The sequence below is a fragment of the Pleurodeles waltl genome, chromosome 3_1, assembly GCF_031143425.1.
Source record: "Pleurodeles waltl isolate 20211129_DDA chromosome 3_1, aPleWal1.hap1.20221129, whole genome shotgun sequence".
Taxonomy (NCBI): domain Eukaryota; kingdom Metazoa; phylum Chordata; class Amphibia; order Caudata; family Salamandridae; genus Pleurodeles; species Pleurodeles waltl.
In genome coordinates, this window is record NC_090440.1 from 290,673,858 (window position 1) to 290,687,660 (window position 13,803).

The 13,803-nt window shown below is 44.2% G+C and overlaps 1 protein-coding gene across 1 annotated transcript in view; it reads left to right on the forward strand.

Annotated features, from left to right (window-relative positions):
• PRTG (protogenin) overlaps positions 1-13,803 on the forward strand; it is a 156,135-nt gene that overhangs the window by 117,711 nt on the left and 24,621 nt on the right. Inside the window, exons 12-15 of the mRNA XM_069222426.1 lie at positions 5,777-5,872; positions 6,783-6,969; positions 9,846-9,973; positions 13,220-13,390. Of these exons, the coding sequence (XP_069078527.1) occupies positions 5,777-5,872; positions 6,783-6,969; positions 9,846-9,973; positions 13,220-13,390 (582 nt within the window). The remainder of the gene's footprint in view (positions 1-5,776; positions 5,873-6,782; positions 6,970-9,845; positions 9,974-13,219; positions 13,391-13,803) is intronic.

Consider the following 13,803-nt stretch of genomic DNA (forward strand, 5'->3'; position numbering starts at 1 on the left):
CGATGCCCATGTGCAATGGAACCGAAGAGGAGGAGTCACTCTATCCCGTGACTCAAACACTTCTTTGAAGAAGAACAACTTGTAACACTCCGAGCCCAACACTAGATGGCAGAAGTATAATGCACAGCATGTGAATCTGTAGCCGAACATGCCACGAACAGATGTACACTGGGTAAGTGACATTTTCTCTGTCTCTCTCTCTCTCTATATATATATATATTATTTTTATTATTAATAAAGAAACTCCTACACTAAGTAGTAAAGAGGCAGTCCTTGGGGATTGCTTACAACTTATTTTAAGATTTGTCTCTTCCCTGATTTTCCAATCACATTCTTGAAACCGATACACATAAACTATGCCTCTCCTCGCATTACCCTTTATCCGATTGCCTGTAGACTTTGAAAGGGGATTGGTAGGATTTTAAGGTTTTACTTTATTGTATTGTAATATCATTTATATAGCGGCTGCTAATGCTGAAATTAGACTACTTGTTAACAATTAATGCTATAGGTCATAAGTGGTTTGCTTAATTCCCGGCGAAGGCTGCTCCTCGTGCAGTGACAAGGTGCAATATCCTGAAGAGGAGCTGGATTCCTGGAAAGGCCCGGCACCCCGCCCCCTTCAGCATAATCTGGGATGAATCTGCGAGAGCTGCTGCAGTCACGTGCCTGTGATTGGGGGACGGGTGGGGGGGGAGTGTTACTGGCATCTCCTGATAGAACGGGGGCTGTTGTGCTGACACCCATGATCGATTCCTGCAAGTCCGGCATCGAGGAAAGCCTGGGATTAGGGCCGCGAGACCACCACGTCAGAGACCATTCTTATCAAAGGACTAATAAAAATAGCTTCTTTTAAATAGGGTTTCCTACCACACTCGTTTCTAAGCGCTGTAAATACGAGATTATCATCACCCATTTTTTTTGCCAGGCCATAAACTCTGGGGTACAAAGGTTTCCAGATGACTCCGTGTCACCAAGGACGTAATGTTCTTCTTGGGCTGTTGTTTACCAACCAAAAGCATTCTGGTAGTTATAGGTCCGATTCCCTGGAATTAATTGTACTAAAGTACAAGACTACAAGGGCCAGTGAAACGAAAACCCGGCGCCGGAGTAGTGTCTCCTTGGTGACGTAATTACTCATCTTGTACCCTTACTCTGGCAAGAGTGGTAAGTGTCTGACTGCGCCTGCCTTCTCGGGCTCCAGAGGCACAGACCTCTGGTATTGTCCGGTGGTGCTAAGGCCAGTACTCCGTCCAAAGCTCGCGCTCCCTCCAGGCGCTGCCTCGCCGCGAGGCCTCATGAAACCAAGCCTCGGCTGACTCTGCCTTTCAGGCACCGACCTCTTTGACATGGCCAATCGTCTTCCGGTCATCGGCCTCGGAGCCCTCCCAGTGCAGCCTCACACGAGGCCTTAAAAAAACAATGAACTACATCAAAAAATTCATAACATTAATAAAGCTTAATAAAAAAAACGTTATAACGTTTAAGTGGCGATAAGCGGGGTCTGTTGATTACATAATACTGCGATTATATAATCGGTAAAGTCGGCAAATCCATTTTATGATAGAGGAGAATTACGCACGACAGAAAAATGCAAGATGTAGTAAGAAGCAGATCAATCAAATTAAGACAGACATCCTAAATGAAGTAACTGGAAGCGGGGATTGATTGGTGCTGTTTGAACTCATATTAAAAAAGACTCCGGTTTGGTGCCCTGAAATGAGAGTAGGGTGCGGGTGTGTAGACGGGAGAGTCTGGGAGGCATCGCTGACTCTCACCGCTCCCACTGGCCTCCATGCTTTAATGCACTGCCCTCTAGCGGCAGATTCATGGAACCTTATTTTGCAAATTCCAAACATGAGGAAAGCAGCGATGCAAGTTTGCGCTCCGTCACCGGTCATAGCTTCTGTATCATGTCACACAGTACAACTGTGGCTCAGTTTCTTCCTCATTGTCTGCATTAACACCTCAGGCATCATCATGGGCATTAGAAGGCAGTTATTCATGACTTATGCCAATGCTGGGGTTTCTTTCACCCCTGCCTTCCTGTAGAATGTGACAAGGAAGGTTTTAAACACTCTTTTCTTTTTGAAATGGTATCGCTGTCCGTGAAGCATATGCTTCTACGTGTATCAAGGTTTAAGCTATGGCCTTCTTGTATCGAATCGTTTCAATTAACTTTACCGATCAAAAAGCAAAAGTCTGAGTTTTGATTAGTTGTTGGACCCCAGGTGAAGAAAACATTACTGGTGGCTAACACTTGGACCTTTTACCACCACAGGGAGTTACGTAACAGCGGCATTTCGGCCCTACGCCTGCATGCTCCCGAGTGGGAAGCAGGTCCGCCCTGTCCAGCATGTTCACTGCTGTTGGATCCATGCAACACCTGCTCTCTGCACCATGCTCCAGGCAGGCTGCCCGATTAGGATGGGCCTGCGAAAACCCACCCAAGGAGTTTTCACGCGTTGAAGCAAGCGTCTCCGTTCAGGGTCTGTCTAAACCACAGTGAGGTCCCTGCTTTGGGGCTCATTTCTTCTTTATCTCTCGCTTCGCTAACATAGTCTAATAGGTTAAATAAAGTGGGCCCCCATTAGCGGTACTTGGACGTGCATTGGTGGTGTTGCCCTCCTCGCCAGTGAGTCTCCCTGGCACTCGCTTGGCGAGGGTGAGACTGAAGGCGCTGTGGCTGGTCATTGTGGGGTTCCCCTTAGGTCTTCAAGTGAGGGCGTTCTCACGAGTCTCGCGATCGTCGGGACACCCCCTAGCAGTCTAGCTGTTTCCTGGGGTTTAACTGCTCAAGCCGAATAGTCTCCTTTTAAGACTTTGCAGGCACGAGACCTCCTGAAATTCTGTGAAACTCGAGATTCCACCTCAGTCGCATCCGCAGCTCTGTTACTCATAATGTTACCTCTTCTGTGCATCTTAGAATACAAGATTTCCTCTGAGATGATGAAGCATTTCCAGTCGCGGGCTCCCCATGCCCGTGGCATTACTGTACTTAACGTGGCCTCGTTTATTTGCACCGTGGGTTGCATTTGGTGGCAGCTGTCGGCTAGTACTTCTGTCTCACCATGTAGCATCGAAGTAAAAGGCAGTTTGAGAGATTTGGGGTCGGTTTTACTAAATTCGAGGTGGATGATGTCACAGTAGGTTTCAAAGCCCAAGCAGACGTCAACAATTAATTAAAAAGAAATGCATATTGTTGGTGGTTCTGAGAGACGCAGGACAGCTTAAGACAAATTTCTTTTTTTTTCTTCTTGACTTGATATGGAAAATGTCCTTGCGCTGCTTAACGCCTGCAATCAATACCCCACACTGCTGGATTGCAAATACTGAACAGAGAGCGCTGTTCTCCGGGGACACGATAAAAAAAATCATTATTCAAGACGACGCGCCATTATTTAGCCTGTGTTACGATTACAATATCGAAAGGGGTTCGGCCTTGTGAATTGTTTTACCAGGAAACGGTGTCACTCGAGCCTTCGAGCTGCGGGACACGTGTCTTCCTGCAGCCGCGTGCTTCTTTGCAGGAAGGCAGGCCTTGTTCTAAACGGCCCAGTTATCAGCAGGATTATTGACTGCAGCTAGCGCTTCTTGCGTAGTGACAAGCTGCGGACGTTATTGGAGCATGCTTTCATCTGGCACCGTAAACGTGTGACCCTTCGTGTGAAACAAACTGTGAACAAGGCTTTTTGGGGCCGACAGCCCAGGGGTGACCCCTGACATCCATCTAGGTTGTACTTCACAGTAACTGGGCTGTTCACTGAAAGAATATTTCTAGCAGGTAATCGGCATAGTGACACATCTACAGACTCGTGGCCCCGTGTCTCGCAGAAATGCAGTAAAAAACTCCCAGGAGGCACCTGAAAGGAAGAGGGTGGCAAGAGTCTGGTCCGCCATTTGTTTTCCCTGTGCTCCTATTTACAGGCTATATAGCTGGGAAAACCGATTTTAAGCAGGACTCTTTCCACCGACTATATTTCTCTCTAATTGATGGACATTTATTTTGATTGAAAAGTGTTCCTTTCTTCTGGTTCCCTCATCATTGTCTTTAAAAGCAAATGGAAATTTAGATAATTAAAGATTTGCCACCAGAAGTTAGGAAGTTTGAATCCATGAGAAAATACGCGGCTCCTGAAACCTACTCTTGTCCTGTGTGCCAGGATGGTAGAATGAATAGATGGTAGAATGAATAGTTAGTAGAATAAATTGTCTGCTGTAGCCTGGCTTTCAGCACCTTCATCCTCATCGAACTGCGGTGGGGACGCAGCGGGGCAGAGCCATTCCTGTTTCTGCTGCCAGGTGCAGAGGGTGGCAGGGATACCTGGCTTTGCCCACGCCCGTGTTGCACACTTGGTCGTGTAAGACTGATCAGGTGTCCTGCTGTTGAGCCCGGCCTATTCCTTTTATTGTGCGGCTTTCTGCACGAAGTCATCTGGACTGGCATCGTCGATTGAATATATTCATAGCCTCGTGTTTTTGTGCCTTCTCCTGGTTGATCTTTGTTTAATGTTTCTTTATCCACGCATATTTTAATGTTTTTTTTAAACATTCGTTGTCATCCCCAGGGGTTTTATGAAAAGAAAATGGAGGGTGATATTTAATCTCCATTTAGTAGTCAATAGATACTAGCCAGCACGAATGACGTCATAACTTCATGTTATAAAGACAGTTCTATGTAAATAACACAGTTGGCACACAAATTAAGCAGCTGGGGCCAAAGTGAAACCCCGCACACCCCAGATTAGTCCACTATATAAATGTTGCCCTCGCATGGTCCTTCTGGTATTCAGCTGCTACAAACACCACTTGCAACAAAGTTCAGGAACAGTCCATATATCCAGTTGGAAAAAGGCACGTGCATCCCATGTGCAATATGTTAACATGCTAAAGTTACGTGTTCTACATTATGCCAGTCACATTTCAGAAATTTGAAAAGGCAGAAAGTGTATGGGATTATTGGGCGAATAACAAACTACAGTGAAAAACACATAATCGTCTGCCCTGAAGAAGTTCCATATTGTTGAAAAGGAATGGAACGTGTTGGCTGCTATGCCTGAACTGATGAAGAATAAAGAAAAACTTTTTAACTGACAACTGAGACTTTGTCAGTTCATTACGCTATAATATTGTGACTTTCCCGAGTTGGATATATACATGATACAGTTGATCAGTTCCAATAATTGCAGAACTTTGAACCTTTATATTTAGCTAACTATATACTGGCACGGAAAGATGGTGCAGTTCATCAATTTGCAGAGTTAAATGGGCTTCTTTTACGTTGGTTGCTATGTTGTTATGATGCAAAAACAAAATATTGGACAGTTCCACCATTTAGTGCCTTTTTATTATTTAGTCTTAAATATAATTTAGGGACAAGAACACAGTGAGTTCTTAAACTTATTATAGCTACAGATATAAAACGGATTCATTGTGGGGCTTAGAGTCGTATGAACCAAGTAATTTGTAACCAAATCATCATGACCAATCAACAACCAGTCATAGAGCAAAACTCAGCCTAACTTGGCCCAGCCATGTGATTGTAACGGGTACAATGCCTACTGTTTCACAGTGCCATTGACCTCTTTTCCTGCCTTACCAATTGCACACACTTGATACTGCAGGACAGATTAGAGTGAATGGATAAAAAAATTGCTACAGCACCTGGGTACATTTCTGAAATAATTCTGCTTTTAGGCTCCTTTAGGTTGTGAGGCATGTAACCGGCACAGGTCCTGGGACCAGATCCTTCTAACAAACATTTCTCTTTCTGTAGAACCCAGACGGAAGTACCATGTGCGACTGCTGGCTTACAATAACATGGAGGAAGGCTACCAGGCTGACCAGACTGTCAGCACGCCAGTTTGCACCTGTAAGTAGTCCATGGATTGGTTTCATTTGCCTTCATAAGAATGAGAGCACAAGGACCATGAGCTGGCGAAGTCCTGGGTGTGAGCGCACTGTTAATTAGACCGAGAGTGGACAACAAGAGCTTTCCTATTTAAAAGCTGAAGATCTTCTTTGACATAATCCTTCAAGGTCACAGAGTTAATGTCTACCGCCTCTTAAAGCCTAACACCCCTGCATTAACCTAGATAAACACTTTCTGTGCATCTATTTTCATTTTGCAAAAAAAATGTAATCTGCTTTTGCAGATCTTCATGAAACCATGTAATATACTACATAACTAACCTTGTAAAAGCAATATGACACGACATTCCTCTTATAGTGTGGTATCTTTTTAAAGGGTTATCCAGTGAATGATGTCGCAGTACATCTCAAAGTCCAGGTGGACATCATAATACAAAGCAATACTCTTGAATGCCTATTTCTGGTGATTGTTACCGTAGAGGGGGTGGGTAAATAACAGTTTATTTTCTGTACAGTAAACGGCCCCTTTAAAAGTATGCTGTTTCTTCCTCAGACCTGGTGGATATGTGGAAGATGATGCAGATTTGACATCTACATAGCTCTACCACTTTGTGGTGTTCTGCTAAAATCCACGCACTTGATTCTGTGGGTGGACATCTTCAAAAATAGATGAAGTTGTGTAATCCAACAGTTATACAGGGGCTCTGTATTATGAACAGGGGTCAACTCCTCAATGTTTGTTTCTCTACATGGATGAATAAACCGTAATTTTAATGAAGAGAGTAATGCTGGCGTGCACCCCACAAGTCATGACCTGTATCAATCTGTACCCCTTCATGTTTCCCTGTAAGCTTGGTTTTCCACCACAGATTTCCATGTTAATAAATGTTTAACTTTGTTGACCCAAACAGCTCAGCACGACCACATGGTACCACCACCTCCACCGCCCCATCATCTCTACGCGAAGGCCAACAGTTCGTCTTCCGTCTCTCTCCACTGGGGAAGAGCGGCCTTCACCTCAGCGGAAGTCATCAACTACACCGTCCGCTGCAACCCCGTGGGCCTGCAGAACGCCTCACTGGTGCTGTATCTTCAGACGTACGTACACTGCTTGCAGTTGTTTTGGGGTCTGAACCAATTGTCACGGCAAAAAAGTAGGGGTTTGTTTTTACCTTAACCCAGCAGCCCTCGATGACCATCACTGGTAGACACTGCGCCATTGGACTTGATGATACAAAGTCTTGGAAAGTAGATAGTCTATGTGCTTCCACGGGGAGGGGACAGGAGATTTTGTTTAACATTTGCTGCTCGAGAAGCTCGTTTTCCACTTGCAGTGTTTTTTGAAGGGAGTGTTTTCACTACCTTTTCCTCATAATTTAAGCTTAAAAATTGAGTTTTCAGTGACTTCTTCAGCGACCTTTAATAGTCTGACCAGGTTATCTGACCCGGCCCTGAGTCTTCTGAGGTTTTTGTGGAGGGTATTGGAGGAAGAATGCCGTGTGCCTCGTGAATTGTCTGACCCGGAGCGCCCAGAAACCTTGCATTACACCCACTTGTATGTCAGTGGCACACAGTGCTTTTGGCTCGCACTTATTTACTAGTGTTGCTGTCTTTGTACCTTTAACTTACTTGTCTCCAGACCCGTGTCCTGCTCTTGGTCCTAAACATCTCACTTAGTCAGCAAAATCTGTAGATCTGTGTTTTTTGTTGTTACTGTGCTTAAAGCTTCAGTTGGAACACGAGGTCAAATGCAACACGTCAGTGGGTCTCTTTCTGATCTCATCTGCCTCATTCCTTTGGTCCCAGCAGCATCATAGTGCTTCCTTCAATGCCTGGAGTGTTTTTTTCCACCGGTGAGCAACGTATTGCTGGGAGGCAGTCCAGCATGAATCTGCTATAGATTCAATGCACGTTTTATCCTGAAGCTAGTAGTTGGATCGGGAATTGTTGCTAGCAGTTAATGGAGTAAGTTAAGTTAGATCAGTGGGTAGTGACAGAAAGGCATGTCTGTTATCAGACCGGCTTTGTGACATACCCACGATGCCCCTCACTGCTGTATTATTTTCAGATACATGTAGGATTTGCGGAAGTTTTGTAAACTTTAACTCCAGTTAGAGGATCCACATGGCCATTGTCGAAGCCTCAGGTTTGCAGTGGATAATAGCAGTATTGCTGGATATGATAAATCGCAGACAAGACATTTGTTAAATATAAATGTTGTCTAGGAGATACTTCTGTCCAACGAGAGGGCTCCTTTCGGATTTTGTATTGAAAGACTGCAAGCAATGCCAGACGCTTGCTTAGCACCACCTACGAAGAGATAGATTGTTCCTACTGCAGGAGGGGCACATTTAATACACGTTGGAACAAAAAATGCTCTGTAAGAATAGAAAGCTGCAACTGTCCCTGCTCATGAACTTCCTGGTTGAATGTAAGTTAATTAGATCCTTTAAACATTTAAACACAGGAAGTGATGTTGAAGAAAGAAGATGGGCGATTGAGTTCTCAGCCACTGAAACAGCAGATGCCTGTGCTTAATTAAACAAAAACTTTTGCAGGCTGTACTGTTCAAACTCTTCTTACGTTCATGTGTTTTATGAATTGCTTATTATTTCACCCAGCATTCTTGGGGTTCAGGCACATTATTGGACTATGCCAGGGGCAATTGAGCTGGTGAAACCTTAATGATTCTCTTTTTCAGAATCTGATAACCCATGTGCTCTAAGTTGTCTTGTTATTTACTGGTACTCTGTGTATGTATGTAGTTGTATGTGTGGCACACACCTAGCTAGGGAGCAGTGTGCACTCTATTTTTCTCTGTGGTCGAATTCCGCTTTGTGGTTCTCTGGAGATGGCTAAAAGCAATTTTGGTTTTGGCAGTTTTTAGACCCGGGGTTGGCAGTGCAGCTGTCAGACAGACAGACCTATTGCTAACAATTTACATAGTGAGCTTTAGACCTGCCCCTTTCAAAACTTGGCTTTCTTTAACCAGCTTCTTGCAGCCATTGGCTGGCGACTGTCAATCACGTTTGGCTTGTATTCTTCCACCTCCACTTGAGTGCTTGTACTGAACTACATGAGAGACCCTCTCTGTCTCCCTTCTGTCTGTGAATTAGCACATTGAACCCAGGCCTTTTGTCTTTGTCAGTGCTTGTTTTGAGGTTCCTATGTTTTTAGCTAACCAATAAAACCATTCAGCTTTGTGCAACACGTTTGTAGCCGTCCGAGGTCCAAGTCATGTCCGGTTGACTGAAATGATTTTTTGTGTCCTGTCATTAATTGATCAGAGGGGTCAGCTGATATTTTACAGGACATAGGGCCATATGTACGAACACATTTTCCCATTGACACAGAATGGGAAAAACCCTTTGCTAAATCTGGCCCATAGACTCTACCTTAAGATTATTAATATTTTTTTTTTTCGGCCACCGGGTTCGGGCAGCTCTTCAGGTGCTCCGGTACCTTCACACTACAGTGCTCGAGAACTTTGAAGCTTTTATGTCGGCTTCCCACTGTGCCTGCATGATGATCTGAAGTGACACTCTAAATGTTGGCAATCAAAAAAGTAGAAACAGTGGACTTCTACCTAAAGGTCCTTCTTGGGCTGTAGTCTAACACATCCAGATAATGTATAAGCTGCACTGAATTTCAGCTTTGAACCGGAAGCCTTGGTATAATTTAAAATGCAGACCGTAGGGCTGAAAGACCCAAACACCTTTATTAAAAAAAAAAAAAAAAAAAAAATGGCTGGCTCAAACGAAAGTGTTTTATTTTTTTTTTCCAGTGAAAGTTATTTTATATCTGTAATTTCATTGAGGATGTTTATGGTTAAACCGAGACGTGTAAATGAACGCAACCTATGCTTAGGATAGGTCCCAGGTTTTATAGGAAGAAAGCAGCCGCAATCATACACTAAATAAATGTAAGCCAATGGCAGCTGATCGGTTACAATGAATGTTGTTTTTCATTCACAGCTCAGAGACTCACCTGGTAGTTCAAGGGCTAGAGGCAAATACTAGGTATGAATTTGCAGTGCGGCTGCATGTGGATCAGCTTTCCAGCCCCTGGAGTCCAGTAGTTTACCAAACCACACTTCCAGAAGGTAGGTGGCTCACTCAGCTTATCAACGCATTGTGAAGGCATCATTATTGGGCCTTGTAAATATCCTTCATTTTCTGCCTTCCAGAGTACTGCTTTCCTTATAGGTTTGTACATTTTCAAGTTTGCATAAATCTGACATAAAAGTGATAGATTTTCAGTGTGAAGCATTGGCGGTTTATTAGGTCTTTTTTTCCAGTCCTGAGTGTAAATAAGGGTTACTGTCGGTTCTCTAGTGAGTTACTGTCACCACTGGTGTTGTGTGAGTCCTTGGGTAGTGATGCACGTCTGAAAAGGGCTCCTATTTAGGCCTTGACTCTCTTCAGAAGGAATTTTGAGCTGCAAGAGCTTAACTTGGGAGATTGGGACATAAAAATTGTCTAGGAACTCAAGATACCGTTCTACTCTATAAAATTACAACCAATAAATGACAGCTGTTAGCTAGAGAGTTAGGCCCTGATTAAGAGTCTGACGGTCACTAGACTGTCAGTCTAGGTGGCCGTCAGATCGCTGTCAATGCGGCGATCTGAGCGCCATATTAAGACCACGGATGTTGTGTCACGCCAGCATAAGAGATTGTGGCAGTCCTAATCTGCCAGCAGCGCTGCCCTGGGGATTACGACCTTGTACTCTGCAAGCGATTTCATGGCGGTAGCACCGCCATGAAAAGGCTGTCAGAACAGTTGCAGGGGGCCCCAGGGGATCCCTGCACTGCCCATTCACTTGGCATAGGTGGTGCAGCGGTCCCCCTGGCCAGCACCCTCGCAATGTTCACTGTCTGCAAAGCTGGTGCACCCTGCATCCTACAGCATTGCCGCTTGCTCGATTACGAGCTGGAGACAATGCTGTAGGGTGTTTCCTGCTAGGACAGAGGTGGAAACTCAGGTTTCCGCCCGCTGACCTAGCGGGAAACTCTTAATGGGCCCAGCGGGAAGGTAGCCACTATCTGGGGAACCTCAGCGTCGGAGGTTCGGCGGGCGGCCTAAACCTTAGTTTGGTGCCCCTGAAATTTGGAGTGAACGGAGGCAAAAATAATGCACCATGTTGACTAATTTACCTAGCAAGGAGAGGCAAATTATGCTGCATATTGTCTGAGCAAACTCTGAGGCACAGTCTATGGCATTATTATTTAGCTAGTTTGGCATTTAAACAGGTGCTGATATAGAAAGGACCCCACAGCTCAGCAGAAATCAGGCATTTAAATCTGTACTGGCATTAAAAAGTACTGAAATATAATGGAAAATACCTAGAAATCTTTCATCAAATCCTATTCAGAATACTATTCATAAGCAACTAAGGATTATGTGGCAAGTGCGGCAAACCCATAATTACATGGAAAACTCTGTGGCCACTGAATTATGCATTTGTATGGCCCTGAATGTAGGTTTTTATCTTCACAATAGAGTAAAGATCGGTAACATTGAGGATAAAGAACAAAAACCAGAAGGCCCAAGCATTATCTTGGTCAGAAACTCAACCACATATGTTGATATAATTTTACTTTCTCTACACAATTCATAACATGCAACCTTCAGGGAGTGGTGATCATTTGAAACATTCTCGCAGGATGGATTTACTGAAGCAGTGAGTTGCTTGAGGCAGGTCACTATAAAAATAAAAAGTAAGACTCGTGAAAGAAAAGGCAGTAGGATGTTTTGCACATATGATTTAAATACCTGTACATAAACTGTATACATTTCAAAGTATATCAGGGACTAGGAAAGCACAAATGAGCCACATTTTAAATTCTGGGTGTGATGGAAACAAAGATTTTAAGAGGATCAAAATGAACCAAGACAGTTTACTTGGTGATGCACACATGCTGTGTACTCACTGAAGCAAGTCTTAATTATCATTTGTGCAGTATGTAGTTTTAGCACTGAAACTATGTGCAGATTTTGTGGGCATTTTAATCAAAATGTGATATTTGTAAATGACATTGGCTACCTCACCGTGATTTAGTGATATATCTGCAACAGTGTCCTCTAAAATATACCACAGACACATACTACAGCCTTACCACTCCACTGCTCAGTGGGCATGGCTCATTTGCTGCTCTTTCTTTCTTTGTGAAGCCTGGATTTTTCTCAATCCCTATGACTTCTGTGATGTAACATTGATAGCAGCATCTCCACTCTGAAAATTGTTCCTGCACCTTGAAAGAGAGTAGTGGGGGAGAGCACCCAGCCCTGTTCATGGGTCCACACATCCTGCTTATGGACAGACTTTGAGTTGTGTGTAATTGCAGGCCTAAGCAACGCTAAGAAATACAAACACTGGAAGGGCAGCACCTCCACTCTAAAAATTATTCCTGCACCAGTGGCGTAACAAAGGCCCCCGTGGTGCCGGGATGGGCGCTCCAGGGGGCCCGCTCAGCCCAGCACCTGGCCTGAATGAGTCCATGTTCTTTGCAGGGGGAGGCACTCCAGTTCCGTTACGCCACTGCACAGATTCAAAATACCATGAGGGACATTCGACCCAACAGGCTTCCATGGTTTTGTTCGTTTGTCTTCCTGCGGTATTTCAAAATAGAAAGCGGCAATACGTTTAGGCCTCCTTTAGCTGGTCCACAAGCTCTTGGTTATGGGGTAACTGTTAGTGTTCCACTTCTGCTGTAGGTTCTATCAGTAGCTGGCACTTACTGGAACAGGAGTATCACGTGAGACAACACTTGCGTGTGCCACAGCTAAAAAGAGAGAAGGTACTTAGGAATGCAGGTGTAAGAGGCCGAGGTTCTGGATTCGAATTAAGGATCTGGTGTAGATTTGGACAGAAGGGTTACTCCATCAGAACGGTGACCGATATCCCATCCTCCGAAATCTAAATCCGACCCTAAGACTGCTCACTCATGGTAGCCCTTTCCAGAGTAATCTAGTAGAATGCTCTCAGCTCATGTAAGGCTTTTCTTTACCTCTCCTAACTCTTTCTTCCAAAGAAGTCGTTTATTGCTCTTTGCCATGTCAGTAGTCCGCAGGATTGTTTACCCTAGGCATAGAAAACGGATTTTACTGTAAATGTCGATGGCCAGGGTCCCAGACCCAAGGGCGCCCTGAAGACATGTGGTTGTATGGTTGTCCTCCAGTTGCCACAGAAATGCTGTATAGTTGGTAGTGAACCAAAAAATTAAAATAAAGTGTTAACGATGTTAACCGTAAGTGTGCTGTTGCGCCTGAGAACCCTGCACATCATTTATTTGCAGGACCTTCAAAGGGTTTGACCTGTAACGTTTTCACCTTGTGTGTTTCCACAGCTCCAAGAAGCCCTCCAATGGCCGTGAAGGTGACTTTGATCGAGGAGGGCACTGCACTCGCCGCCTGGAAGCCTCCAGAAGGCCTGGAAATGTCTGTAACTGGCTACACTATTTTATATGCGTCCAAGAAAGCGTGGCTCGGTGGAGAGTGGCAGGTGCTTCATATAGATGGTAAGTTCAGATAGTTAAACTACGCTCAAGACAAAGCAAAGCATTGTGAGGACGGATGATAGCCGTAAATTAAACCAGGTTTAGAAAGAATAGTGGAGGGAATCATCTAACAACTTCACTGGTAAACGCTTGGGATAGGGATCTTTTTTGATGCAAAATATCAACAGTTAAACTGATTTTGAATTGGTGTTGAGCTAGTAACTTACGTCTTCAAGAAAATAACATTACCTTTTGGCTTCCGCATTTGGAGTTGGAAGGCTATAAGGGTTTTGATAATGCTATTTATTTACTGTGCAGCAAACCTTATTAAATTCCAGTGAGTGGACCCACAACATATGCGCAAATCTGCAACTCTGCAAAAAATGAGAATCACCACCACTTAATCCGGATATGAATAACAGAAAGCTATAAAA